Source organism: Pimephales promelas, chromosome 18 (assembly GCF_988280905.1).
Source record: "Pimephales promelas chromosome 18, fPimPro1.hap1.1, whole genome shotgun sequence".
In the NCBI taxonomy this organism is placed as follows: Eukaryota; Metazoa; Chordata; class Actinopteri; order Cypriniformes; family Leuciscidae; genus Pimephales; species Pimephales promelas.
The window spans coordinates 5245886-5260549 of record NC_142786.1 but is presented as its reverse complement, the minus strand read 5'-3'; the positions used below and the strand labels follow the sequence as shown (position 1 = coordinate 5260549).

Sequence of the window (14664 nt, the reverse complement as noted above, 5' to 3'; positions counted from 1 at the left end):
AGGTGGGTGGGTGGTTAGGTAGGTGGGTGGGTAGGTAGGTAGGTGGGTAGGTAGGTAGGTGGCTGGGTGGTTAGGTAGGTGGGTAGGTGGGTGGGTAGGTAGGTAGCTGGGTAGGTGGGTGGGTGGGTAGGTAGGTAGGTAGGTGGATAGGTGGGTTCGGGTAGATGGGTAGGTAGGTGGGTGGGTAGGTGGGTGGGTGGTTAGGTAGGTGGGTAGGTAGGTAGGTAGGTGGGTAGGTAGGTAGGTAGGTGGGTAGGTAGGTAGGTAGGTAGGTGGGTGGGTGGGTGGGTGGGTAGGTGGGTGGTTAGGTAGGTAGGTGGGTGGGTGGTTAGGTAGGTGGGTGGGTGGTTAGGTAGGTGGGTAGGTAGGTAGGTGGGTGGGTGGGTAGGTAGGTGGGTGGGTTGGTGGGTAGGTGGGTGGGTAGGTGGGTGGGTAGGTAGGTGGGTGGGTTGGTGGGTAGGTGGGTGGGTAGGTAGGTAGGTAGGTAGGTAGGTAGGTGGCCTGAGGAGAAGTGGCCGCCGACAGATCCTGGGTTTTCCCAATAAATGTGACTTGACATCTTCAGAGTTTTTCTGTGCCTGTTCGATGTCCGCCGCTTCCTTCCTACTGAACAGGTAATAATAATGTCAGAAAGACAGTAACGTTAAATACAAATACTGTTTGACAAAAAAATGGAAAACTGCATAGTGTGTTCAGTAGACTATTTGCACTAAATGAATGGTTAATGTTATTGTGTAATGAAAAGAAACTGCTCTTTGTAAATAATTGGCATCTGATTTGGGAGAGACCCATGCAGATGGACTCCACCTCAGCAGAATCGGAGCGGCTGTTCTGTCGGACAACATCTCCAAGACGTTACGCACCAGATGACTGGTAAGTCAAAGTCCAAATCACAGCCTTTGTTGTCCAAACTTAACTAATATGCATAGTGTGGAACATTATAGAGAAACTGTGTCTATTCCTCGTTTAGTGAAGCCAAACAATTAATCTAGTGTAGGATCTAGCAAAAATCAAATTCATTTGAAGTACTTGTGCTAAATGTTACGCTCTTAGATGTAAGAAGGAAATCCATATTATCTCTAGCCCTGGCTACTGTATATAGACCTCCAGGGCCATATGCTGAATTCCTAAAAGAGTTTGCAGACTTTCTCTCAGATCTATTGGTGAATGTCGATAAAGCAATAATTGTTGCAGGTTTTAACATACACGTAGATAATACAAATGATGCTTTAGGGGCTGCGTTTACAGACTTATTGAACTCCTTTGGGGTCAAACAAAACGTCAGTGGTCCCACTCATCGTCTAAATCATACACTAGATTTAATTATATCATATGGAACCATTCCAACTGATATATATATTATACCGCAAAGCGATGATGTCACTGATCATTACATGGTGACTTGCATAATACGTACTGCTGAAATATGTCATGTTGCGCCACGTTATAGACCAGGCAGAACAATCCTTCCAACCACTATAGATAGATTCTCAAATAGCTTACCTGATCTATCTAAGCTGCTAAGTGAACCCAAACAAACAGATGAATTAGAGGAAATGACTAGCAGTTTGAGCACCATTTTCGCTAGTACATTAGATATTGTTGCACCAATTAGATTAGAAAAAGTTAGAGATAAAACTAAAGCACCCTGGTACAACAGTGCTACGCATGCTATCAAGAGAGAAACTCGCAACTTAGAGCGTAAATGGAAACAAACTAATTTAGAGGTCTTTAGAATCGCGTGGAAAGACAGTAAAAGCCCTAAAAACAGCCAAGGCTGAGCATCTCCGCAAACTAATCGAAAATAACCAAAATAATCCAAGGTTTTTATTTAACACTGTGGCTAGACTAACAAATAAACAGACATCACCAGAGCAAAATATACCGTTACAGTTTAGTAGTAATGATTTTATGAATTACTTCAATGAGAAAAAAAGAAAGCATCCGAAACACAATCATAAATGTACAATCCTCTATGGTGTCTTATGATTCAACTTCAATTATGGCCCCTCTAGAACAACTAAACCGCTTTACAACGATAGGACAGGAGGAGCTAAATAAACTTATCATTGCATCTAAACCAACAACATGTTTATTAGATCCAATACGCACTAAACTACTGAAAGAACTATTACCTGTAGTGGAAGAGCCTCTCCTCAATATTATTAACTCGTCTTTATCTTTAGGTCCATCCATCCATCTTCTTCCGCTTCATCCGGGGCCGGGTCGCGGGGGCAGCAGTCTAAGCAGAGATGTCCAGACTTCCTTCTCCCTAGACACTTCCTCCAGCTCTTCTGGGGGGACACCGAGGCGTTCCCAGGCCAGCCGGGAGACATAGTCTTTCCAGCGTGTCCTAGGTCTTCCCCGGGGCCTCCGCCCAGTGGGACGTGCCCGGAACACCTCCCCTATATGTCATGTTCCAAAAATATTCAAGCTGGCAGTAATAAAACCTCTCATTAAGAAACCGCAATTAACTTAGCAAATTACAGACCCATTTCAAATCTTCCATTAATGTCCAAAATACTAGAAAAAGTATTTGTGAGAGTTTGTGAGATAGTGGTTTTCTAACACCGACTCCCGTATAATGGAAATCATTATGAACATCAGCTATGCTAATTATTTCCCATCTGCCTTTCAGCTGTTATCTCAGGACGCTTGCCCCGAGAAAAATGGCGTTCGTCAGGTCCAGGTTTGTATCCAGCCTCTCACGGGGATTTCGGATGCCCCAACGCCTGTGATGAGACGACTCAACGCCGGCGATATGTTATGGCGCCGTTTTATATATAAACAATATTTATATTTAATATTTATATATAAACAATATGAATGTAAGCCAGAGGAGAACTGGCCCCCGACTGAGCCTGGGTTCTCCCAAGGTTTTTTCTCCATCCAATCTGATGGAGTTTTGGTTCCTTGCCACTGTCGCCTTGCTTTTGGCTTGCTTAGTCGGGGATAGTTAATATTTAACAATATTATTGATCTGTGTTGTACTACTTTCATGTTATCACTGTGAAGCTGCTTTGGTACAATCTGTATTGTGAAAAGCGCTATATAAATAAATGTGACTTGACTTGACTTGAAATTGTCGCAACTCTACTGTGTATTAAAAGCCATTCTAAATAGGTGGGTTTGAAGTTTAGTTTCATCAGCAATTGTGCGAATATCAGGGGGTAGCTTGTTCCAGAGTCTCGGAGCAGCAACAGCAAATGCCTGATCACCCCATCGCTTATACTTTGACCTTGGGACTTCCAAAACCATTTGTTTTGAAGACCGCAACGACCGGCTGTGCTCACGCAGGGTTAACACCTCAGAGAAGTATTCTGGTCCGGGCCAAACCAAATCAAGCACAGAACTGAACTGTATGGTGGATCATGAGAAGAGAATGTAACCTACAACAGTATGGATTACAGCATACAGTCTGAGACCAATACAAAAAGAGTTAACTTCTTAGTTAATGGGTTTACATTTGATTAGTGGCCTACAGTGGAAACTTAATTTTTAGTTGCTCAAAATCTTTTTGTTTTACATTAAGCTGCTCAATTCGGTTTGAGCCGACATGTCTAGAAGAAACATGTGGCAATTGTTCCGTCTTGGTCTAGCACAAGGAAGTAGAGGTTATTACAGAAAAACAGTGCAAAATTCAACTCCTGTCTCTGAAAACAATAAAATAAAAGTGTTTATCACTTCAATATTCAATAGATTCAGATTCAATATCCGATTTGTAAAGAGTCCTCCTTATCCTTGACTTAAAAGCTTTTCCCTCAAACCAAGTCCTTTGCATTAACAGTTATAAGTTCCTGAGATCTTTCCATGTTATCATTGAGCCAAGTTTGGTCATTGTAGAAATACAACTCTGTTAAAATTTCACATCTTATAGGAAATGAAATCATCCGCGGAAAAAAAAGGCAAAAAACGGAACGGAACAAACAAAGTAAAAGAGAAAAGTACATAATTAGTTATTTCTGAGCACCTCCAGCTCTGATTGGCCAGAAAATCCACCCATCAGGCCCCAGTCGGCCCAAGCTGGGAGGGTGTTGCTGCGTTCATGTGCTATGGAAAATAGGATATTTTCCACTTGTGAAGTGGTATTTACCAGTGTGTTTTTGTTGTCGTAATGTGGTAAAAAGATGGAGATCCAGACCTGTTATTTAGCTAAAACTATTTTAGATTGCTTAAATCATCTGCAACAGCAAGAAAATGATTGATCAAAACTCAAAAGGTAAATATAATATGCCAACCCGGTCTCATCCCAAATCGTCATATAACTGACGTTTTGGGACGTCTTTTGACCATACGTCAATATTCGCCTTTTTAGGGCCCCCTTAAACGTCGGTAGATGAGGTTATGGGATCCTAACTCTACCCCATACCTAAACTTAACCCTAAACCTAACCCGTCACCTAACTGACGTTAAAGGTAAAGCGTCAGTTGTATGACGGCCCGGGATCGCCATCTACCGACGTTTAAGGGGGCCCTAAAAAGGCGGATATTGACGTATGGTCAAAATACGTCCCAAAACGTCAGTTATATGACGATTTGGGATGAGACTGTGTTAAATATGCTATATATTTTCTAGATCATGAATAGTATATATTTGATTTTTTACCATTCACGACTCTTGCGGTGCTCTCCGCCATTTTGAAAAGTTCAAAGGTTATCTCATCTCGGCAACTCGTCCATCAAAATATTCTACGAGATGCTCAGTGGAAAGTACCACATGAGGGGGTGTTCATGTGCATTTTCCACGTCGGCTTTTGGTAGGGTAGGCTATTGTATAGATAGATATAGATAATTATTAGCCTATTATTGTGACCTATAACCCTTAGACTTTTGTTCAAGTGTTAAATGAAATAAGGGACCCACCAAACTTATTTTACTCATGGTGTATGTGTATTAGCCTACAGAACATACAAATTCAACACAGCACCAATGACTGATGGTCAAACAGTTGGAACAGAGGAATAAAAACAGTCCACAACTAGCTTACTGGTCATTAGCTAGTGCAAGCTGATCATTAGCTCACTGACCCGCCACCATCTAAAAACCTGCTTGACCACTTAAGGGTTGAATGACCTCTGACCTTGTTGCTGTTGCAAGCTAACCCAGATAGCAAACTGACGTTGAATCAACGTGGAAACATGACATCGAAACAACGTTGATCTGACATTGTTTTGCTCATCGAATTAACGTTGAACCAACGTCAGACGCGTCATTCTTTCAAAACTAACGGAAAATCAACTTGAAATCAACGCGTTGTTTCAACGTTATGAAAGCAAACCAATTTTCGATTTTCATTAAGCTTTGAAGAATGCCGCGTCTGACGTTGGTTCAACGTTAATTCGATGAGCAAAATCAACGTTGTTTCAATGTCACGAGAGACGTCGTTTCCACGTTGATTCAATGTCAGTTTGCTGTCTGGGAATCTAGCCTCCACGCTCCACCAGCTAGCGACTTGCTATGAACCAGCTGTCATACAAAGCAAGCAGCTACTCGCTTAAATCGGATTTTCTAACAGGTTATGGTATTTTGGTGACAACTATGGTGTTATCTTGGGATTTTGGCGTTTGATGATTCTGGTAATTAGCTAGGATACATGCAGACCTACTATGTACACTGTGATTGTTAATCGAGCAGGTGAGAAATACGCGGCAAAAAAAAAAAACTTGTCACAGTTCACTGAATTTATTATTTTTTATTTCGCGGGACTACTTAAGTTTCATTTGCTAATGCTCCGAGTTTTCGGTATTTGTATGGCGTCATTCGACCACAAGATGTCGCCACATCTTTTGCCGATAAACTGCCTAATGCGCTTTAGTTGTATACAGAGACTTAGACGATCGTTTTATTTGATTTATTTGTCACACATCTAAAATATAAAATAAAATAAAAATCACATCAATCACATTAAATCCTTTTTGCCACTAAACAAGGAGTTTCAGATAGGAAAGTGTATTATCCTCCAAAAACAGCAGAGGGCGCCGTTCCTCACATTAACCGTTACAGAAGTGAGGTGAGCTCAATCTCTGCAACACTTCAGTCTCGGATAATGTTTAGTATTTCGCAGGCCTTGTCCAGGAACTAACTAATTCATCTGTGAAGGAGTGAAGGAGTGACTCTATAAAACATCAAGAGTGCAAAACAGACACATCCAGACACACACACACACACACACACACACACACACACACACACACACAAACACACTTTTATACACAAACACACCAAAAAATTCAGATTATACATATGTTTTGCATTTTTAAAATGCTTAGTTTGTCCACCAGATGGCATCCATCTAATTTCGAAAATTGCTTTTATGAGGCCTAGGCTTGACTCTAAAATGAAATACAGCTTTAATTTTTTTTTTTTTTTAAATATTTTTTCTATTATGTTCAATGGGGGGAAAATTTGTCATAATTATTGCATTAATACTAATTATAATTTTTTTTTTGACATTTTCCCAAAACACCAAAAAAGAAAAGAAAAAATATTATAAAAAAACGAGTAAAAAAAAAATCATGATTTTTTTTTGTTTTTTTAAATATGAATCCCGCCCTTTGGGTCCATTTGGACCCGAACACCCCAAGTGTGACTCTGAAACGAACAACCCCAGAGGGTTAAGATATTTTAGATTTAGTCCGAGAGCTTTCTGTCCCTCCACTGAACATGTACGGTAAACTGTCCTTGTCCAGAAAGGAAATAAGTTAGTTAGAATTTTTTTGAATCATCAAAAATACATTTTGGTCCAAAAATAACAAAATCTATGTCTTTATTCAATATCGTATTCAGGCATGGGCTCGCTGCTCATTAAGAAAATCCGTGAGGAGTAGGCCTAACCAAACCGCATCATGTGCACCTTCAGCGTGATGCCCTCACCTAGTCTCAGACACTGTTGTAGAGCCTTACAATGCCACGCTGTCCGTCCATCAACTGGTGGAGAACACTGATGAGACGTTTTGCATCGTCAACAGGATCTGTTTGACATTTGCTTCTGTTACAGATACCGGCTGGTATGTGAAACAGGAGAAATAAATGAGACAGGGCAAAGTCTGCGTCCGTCTTTCATCTCGCTCAGGAGAAAGAGAGCCAAGAGGGTTTATTCCACAATCACATTCCAACTTGGTTAAAAACACACAATGTTTTCTCATGAAATAGACAGTTTCAAAAATAAAATACAATTTGTCTTCTCCTCTTTAAGCAATTACTGAGATATAAATTGTGTATGATCAAATAAATAAAAAAAATATATTTGTATAACGTTTTTTCGATTGTGTTTGACTTTTCACTGTTTGTATAGACCATTTCACAAGATGTAAACAACACTGGTCCAGAAGCACTTCCTGTTTCAGTTTTTTAACGCTACATAAAAGCTGGGATAAAATACAACCAACAGAACATTTAAAACTGAATCAAAAAGTTAAACAAACATCTTTAAGATGTTTCTTTACATGTGAAATAAAGAAAACAGTTACAAACTGAAACAGGAAGTGCTTCTGGACCAGTGTTGTTTACATCTTGTTGTCTGTGTTTGCGCCACTTGCATCATTAAGCCAGAGGGTGGCGACAAGACTGTCTTTTTGAGTGAGCCGTTAATTAAATTAACAGATTAGTCCAAAAGACATAGATTCATTTAGGAAAGAAAAGTAGCTGAAACTGGAACTGATTCTCATCATGTTTAAGAATCTGATCAAATAGGCTACTTCATGCTTTTAAAGCTACTGTTGTCAATTTTTTTGACCATCAAAACACCTTAAAATGCTCATTTCGAGATCATGTCCCCGAACCCCCCTAACAATATCATTTATGGGACCTGGGTATTTAGAAAACCCTGATATGCAAGAATACTGATTCTATGTGTTCTATTGTATTTATTATACTCTATTCTATATTCTTGCATATTGAATAGTAATGCAAGACTAGTAGTCTTACATGTCACTGTTTATAACACAGAGCGTTCATCCTTTGCTGGGATGCTTAAAAAAATATTGGGGGGATAAATTAAGACTATACCCACTAACTCAAAAAAAAAAAAAAAAGGAAAAAAGTTATGCCCTCTAAGATGGCGCCTCAGGGGAGGTCACGTGTGACAGTTGGTTAACTGCAAGACAGAAAAAAAGAAAAAAAAAAAAAAAACTGCAAGACAGATATCAAACTTCACTTTTAAATAAGATTATTTTCATACTACTAAGAGAAACGATGTGCGTGGGCGTTGGCCGTCTGCCAAGGCGTCCTCTCGCTGCACTGCCCTGTGACATCACAGTAGCCTCCACTGCATTTCACTGTCTCTCCGCTTGGTTTCGAACGTCTTTGGAAGAACATTGAATTTGTGAAATCTGCTCGGTATTATATTTTTATAACGAACTCTGAAACGTCCAAACATCAAGGAAAGAAGAACCAGATGAACGACCGGTCTGTGAAACTTTCCGTGAACTGTATTCAGAATAGCTGGACCCTGTCCGACGACGACAAGGTAACTTAAGGGGTTATAATTGCTTTTTTTTTAGTAACTTTATGTTTGATATAACTTAGCGTGAAATTTATCTAAGTTAGTGCAAAGTGCCCGAACAAAATCAATTTTTGTGTGTTTTAGTAATTGTTGTTTTTTATGTGTTTATGTCAGAATGATTATTTTTGAACCACAACCTTCTAAGTGCTTCTTATATAGTTATTTACTGATATACACTACCGGTCAAAAGTTTTATATCGGTAAGATTTTTTATGTTTTTAAAAGAAGTATCTTCTGCCCACCAAGGCAGCAATTATTTGATAAAAAATACCACAAAAACAGTAATGTTGTGAAATATTATTACAATTTAAAACAGCGGTCTATGTGAATTTATAGTGAAGTGTAATTTATTCCTGTGATCAAATCTGAATTTACAGCATCATTACTCAAGTCTTTAGTGTGACATGATCCTACAGAAATGACTATAATATGATGCTCAAGAAACATTTATGATTATTATCCATGTTGAAAACAGTTTTTTAAATTTTTATTTCAGGATTCTTTGATGAATAGAAAGTTCAAAAGAACAGAATTGATCTGAAATGGAAAGCTTTTGTAACATTAATCACTGCCCTTCAAAAGTTTGGGGTCAATAAGAATTTTATTTTTTTATTTTTGGGGGAAAGAAATTAGAAAATACTTTTATTCATCAAGGATGAGTTAAATTGATCAAAAGTTACAGTAAAGACATTTATAATGTTAGAAAAGATTATATTTTAAATAAATTCTGTTCTTTTGAACTTTCTCTTCAACAGAATTTTTTGGGGGAAAATGGTACACGACTGTTTTCAACATTGAAAATAATAATTTAGGTTTTTTGAGCATAAAATCAGCATATTAGAATGATTTCTGAAGGATCATGTGACACTGAAAACTGATGATGTTGAAAATTCAGCTTTCAAATTACATTTTAAAATATATCAAAATAGAAAAGTCATTTTAAATTGTCATAATATTTCACAATATTACTGTTTTGTCATTTTTTCATCAAATAAAGCAGCCTTGGTGAGCAGAAGAGACTTCATTTAAAAACATAAAAAATATTACTGATCTAAGACTTTTGACCGGTAGTGTATTTTGCATTTATAGCTAATCCAAACAACGTAAAACTCATCACTGCACCTGTAGCAAGACACCAGTCAAGTCTGAAATCCATCACACACACACAAACACACACACAGAGACGTTCCTGTTATTTTTAGATAGATTTGAGCCGCTCAGTTTGAGTTATATGAGTTATATGTTGATGTTGTTCTGTCTCTGTTTCAGTTGAGAATGGCCAAATTAGTTGTGGAGAATCATCGTCTGGCCACAAAACTTCCTGCAATCACTAAAGATCTGGTGGACAACAGGAAACATTGCCCACAGCTCAGGTGTGTGTGTGTGCTCAGACGTCAGTGTGTAGCTGGTTAACATAGTAACTCAGCGAGGTGTTTATTTGAGCTGCGTCTCATACAAAACATCTAAACAAGATGTAGAAATTATTTTGAAATAAAATAAAACATTAAAAAAAATATTCTATTTAATTTGACAAGTAATAAAAATGTTATTTATGTTATGTTATGATAATGTTATATATCTGGTTTTACAGTGTAAACACACAGAGAAAGAAGGAGGAGCTCAACCAGCCAATCATGACGCAGGAGTCAGATCACGGGAGGGGCCGTAAAATGGTAAGTACTTGACCGAGCTTTATTTTTAAAGAGGCGTTTACAACAAAAAAGCATTTAAGTCTTAAGTTATCGAGATAAAAATCAACCCGATTTCAAGGGAGGACCAGATTTGTCAACACAACAGCTTCTCGAACAAGAAAAAATGTAGGGTGGGGCTTAAAAAGGAGAATGGCGGTGAAAACACAAACCTGCCAGACATTAAGGGGTTTTATGCAACACTTATCGCTTATTAAGGGATTACTTAAATGAAAAAACAGCATTTATGGGAAATTCTAAGTGTTTATGACGTTACACTTGATTGACATAGTACACCACTTTAAAGGGATAGTTGATTTATTAAACAGGTACCATATATCTATTTATCTGTTTATTTCTTCATTTTTAATTTCTGCAGGTTGCGTCCCCCACACAGCGGAAGCCGTCGGCTCTCTTACCAATGAGGGAATGGGAAGAGCAGCACCAAAGACATATGCATCAACAAAAGGTATTAGGGAAAACATTTTGAAAAACAGTTTGTGAATAGGCTACTACGAATGATAGCCGTGAATAAAATATAATATTCAAGTAAACATGTTAGTAACCATAGCTGATATAAATAAGTTTGTTTAATTTGATTTCAGCTGATGATTATTCTTCTGTTGCTTATTGTTCTGTCTCTCTCTCTTTCTCAGCTGATAAAGGCCAAAGCTGTTGTTGACACCAAGGGCCCCGAAACACTCCCTCATATTAGAGACAATCGGACGAAAGTCCAGGTATCTGATTAATTAATATAGTTATATTAGCTATATATATATATATATATATATATATATATATATATATATATATATATAGCTCTATAACAGTACTATTGCCGATTACAGTGATGTGTTATGAAGTAACGTGGAGTAGATGAAATGCATGATAATAACAGTGTTTGTCTTCAGTTGCAGAAAGAAAAGAAAATGTCTCTGGAAAACAAGCAGAATGACCAGCGAATCCTGATGCTGGAATCAGGTTTCAGGAAGGACGTCTGGGAAGCTGATTGGCAAAAGGTCCAGCAATGGAGAGACAACTGCTCCAGGTTTCCACGAGGAGAGACCAACAAACAGGTATGATCGTAATTCACACTTTTTAAAGCGGAGCTAATTTCTTCTTCATTTTCTCGCCTTCATCATGTTTCCAACCCTTCTGTGAAACACAATAGCACACATTGTGGATGCTCACGCTGCTCTTGTTAATGCCTGTGAAAAACAGCATGTCAAGTGGGTTCGAAATCAGTATTTTAAAGCACTAAATGGTTTAGCTCCTCAGGACTTGAGCGAGATTTATTTTTAAAGAGGCGTTTACAACACAAAAAAACATTGAATATCTATTTATCTGTTTATTTCTTCATTTTTAATTTCTGCAGGTTGCGTCCTCCACACAGCGGAAGCCGTCGGCTCTCTTACCAATGAGGGAATGGGAAGAGCAGCACCAAAGACATATGCATCAACAAAAGGTATTAGGGAAAACATTTTGAAAAACAGTTTGTGAATAGGCTACTACGAATGATGGCCATGAATAAAATATAATATTCAGAAGTAAACATGTTAGAAATGTTAGTAACCATAGCTGATATAAATAAGTTTGTTTAATTTGATTTCAGCTGATGATTATTCTTCTGTTGCTTATTGTTCTGTCTCTCTCTCTTTCTCAGCTGATAAAGGCCAAAGCTGTTGTTGACACCAAGGGCCCCGAAACTCTGCCTCATATTAGAGACAATCGGACGAAAGTCCAGGTATCTGATTAATTAATATTTATATTAGCTATATTATATATATATATATATATATATATATATATATAGCTCTATAACAGTACTATTGCCGATTACAGTGATGTGTTATGAAGTAACGTGGAGTAGATGAAATGCATGATAATAACAGTGTTTGTCTTCAGTTGCAGAAAGAAAAGAAAATGTCTCTGGAAAACAAGCAGAATGACCAGCGAATCCTGATGCTGGAATCAGGTTTCAGGAGGGACGTCTGGGAAGCTGATTGGCAAAAGGTCCAGCAATGGAAAGACAACTGCTCCAGGTTTCCACGAGGAGAGACCAACAAACAGGTATGATCGTAATTCACACTTTATAAAGCGGAGCTAATTTCTTCTTCATTTTCTCGCCTTCATCATGTTTCCAACCCTTCTGTGAAACACAATAGCACACATTGTGGATGCTCACGCTGCTCTTGTTAATGCCTGTGAAAAACAGCATGTCAAGTGGGTTCGAAATCAGTATTTTAAAGCACTAAATGGTTTAGCTCCTCAGGACTTGAGCGAGATTTATTTTTAAAGAGGCGTTTACAACACAAAAAAACATTGAATATCTATTTATCTGTTTATTTCTTCATTTTTAATTTCTGCAGGTTGCGTCCTCCACACAGCGGAAGCCGTCGGCTCTCTTACCAATGAGGGAATGGGAAGAGCAGCACCAAAGAAATATGCATCAACAAAAGGTATTAGGGAAAACATTTTGAAAAACAGTTTGTGAATAAAATATAATATTCAGAAGTAAACATGTTAGAAATGTTAGTAACCATAGCTGATATAAATAAGTTTGTTTAATTTGATTTCAGCTTTGATTATTCTTCTGTTGCTTATTGTTCTGTCTCTCTTTCTTTCTCAGCTGATAAAGGCCAAAGCTGTTGTTGATACCAAGGGCCCCAAAACACTCCCGCCTATTAAAGACAATCGGACGAAAGTCCAGGTATCTGATTAATTAATATAATTATATTAGCTATATTATATATATATAATTATAAAAACATAAGAAGAAATTTTCCCTTTTTAATAGTTGTTGTGTAAAAGTATCCCTAGTGCTTTTTTTAAGTTTTTTTTTTTAATTTTTGTTATTTAAATATATATATATATATATATATATATAGTTTTCATTAATTAATGTAAGCAATATAAAAGGAGAAATGTCCAGAAACTAACTCAAAATGAGTTTAAGTTATTTATATTTTATTTCATTTAGCGTTTATATATAAATATCTGAAGCTTGTTTTCCACCACAGAATAAAATAATTTAAAAGATAATTGCAACTTTTTATCTCACAATTCTGACTTTATATCACGCACAAAGTCAGAATTGTGAGATAAAAAGTAGTACCTTTTTTATTCTGTGGCAGAAACAAGCTTCCTATATATGTATATATATGTATATATATATAGCTTCCTATATATATATATATATATATATATATATATATATAGGAAGCTTGTTTCTGTATAATATATATATATATATATATATATATATATATATATTATAGCAGCTACTCAATCCAATGATTCCGCTGAGAGACTAAGACAGGGACTTTGTATGCACTTGTGACGCACATATAAAACATCGCTGAAGAAAATTAGCTTTTACTAGCTTTTCTTTAATGCACAGACTGACATGATTCTTAATGATACAAGTTTAGTGGTCAACAGAAAACCCCCCTCCCCCTCTTTTTCATATTTTAATATTTAATGATCTCTTGTTTGTAGATGAGGAGCGTGGATGCAGTGGAAGGCAGGAAGGTGGCAGAGTGGGTTGGTGGTAGGTAGGTGGGTAGGTAGGTAGGTAGGTAGGTAGGTAGGTAGGTAGGTGGGTACTGGTAGGTGCCAATCATTTACAAAGAGCAGTTTCTTTTCATTACACAATAACATTAACCATTCATTTAGTGCAAATAGTCTACTGAACACACTTTGCAGTTTTCCATTTTTTTCTACATTTTTGTTACTGTCTTTCTGACATTATTATTCAGTAGGAAGGAAGCGGCGGACATCGAACAGGCACAGAAAAACTCTGAAGATGTCAAGTCACATTTATTGGGAAAACCCAGGATCTGTCGGCGGCCACTTCTCCTCAGGCCACTGAATACCTACCTACCTACCTACCTACCCACCCACCTACCCACCCACCTACCCACCTACCTACCTACCTACCTACCTACCTACTTACCCACCTACCTACCCACCTAGGGTAGGGTAGGTAGGAAGGTAGGTGGGTGGGTGGGTGGGTGGTTTCGGGTAGGTGGGTTGGGCAGGTAGGTGGGTAGGTGGGTGGGTGGTTAGGTAGGTGGGTGGGTGGTTAGGTAGGTGGGTGGGTAGGTAGGTAGGTGGGTAGGTAGGTAGGTGGCTGGGTGGTTAGGTAGGTGGGTAGGTGGGTGGGTAGGTAGGTAGCTGGGTTAGGTAGGTAGGTAGGTGGATAGGTGGGTTCGGGTAGATGGGTAGGTAGGTGGGTGGGTAGGTGGGTAGGTGGGTGGGTGGTTAGGTAGGTGGGTAGGTAGGTAGGTGGGTGGGTAGGTAGGTAGGTGGGTAGGTAGGTAGGTAGGTAGGTGGGTGGGTGGGTGGGTAGGTGGGTGGTTAGGTAGGTAGGTGGGTGGGTGGTTAGGTAGGTGGGTGGGTGGTTAGGTAGGTGGGTAGGTAGGTAGGTGGGTGGGTGGGTAGGTAGGTGGGTGGGTTGGTGGGTAGGTGGGTG

The 14664-nt window shown here is 38.4% G+C and overlaps 1 protein-coding gene and 1 long non-coding RNA gene across 3 annotated transcripts; both read left to right on the top strand.

The window, feature by feature from the left end:
• The first annotated feature begins 692 nt into the window (after positions 1-692).
• Positions 693-3075, top strand: LOC148970875 (uncharacterized). Its single transcript, XR_016147358.1, has 2 exons — positions 693-873; positions 2187-3075. It is a non-coding gene; the product is annotated as an uncharacterized LOC148970875 (long non-coding RNA).
• A 5181-nt stretch (positions 3076-8256) lies between these two features.
• LOC120483466 (uncharacterized) lies at positions 8257-13808 on the top strand. 2 transcript variants are annotated; one of them, XM_089122752.1, is made up of 13 exons: positions 8257-8466; positions 9772-9875; positions 10094-10175; positions 10570-10659; positions 10847-10927; positions 11102-11266; positions 11566-11655; positions 11854-11934; positions 12096-12260; positions 12560-12649; positions 12820-12900; positions 13689-13748; positions 13781-13808. In XM_089122752.1, exons 1-12 carry the CDS (start codon positions 8395-8397, stop codon positions 13746-13748), a joined length of 1161 nt encoding a protein of 386 aa, XP_088978878.1. In that variant the 5' UTR covers positions 8257-8394; the 3' UTR covers positions 13781-13808. The 2 variants fall into 2 exon arrangements, with proteins under 2 accessions (XP_088978878.1, XP_088978877.1); XM_089122751.1 differs by having other exon boundaries at positions 13689-13804.
• Positions 13809-14664: the final 856 nt, after the last annotated feature.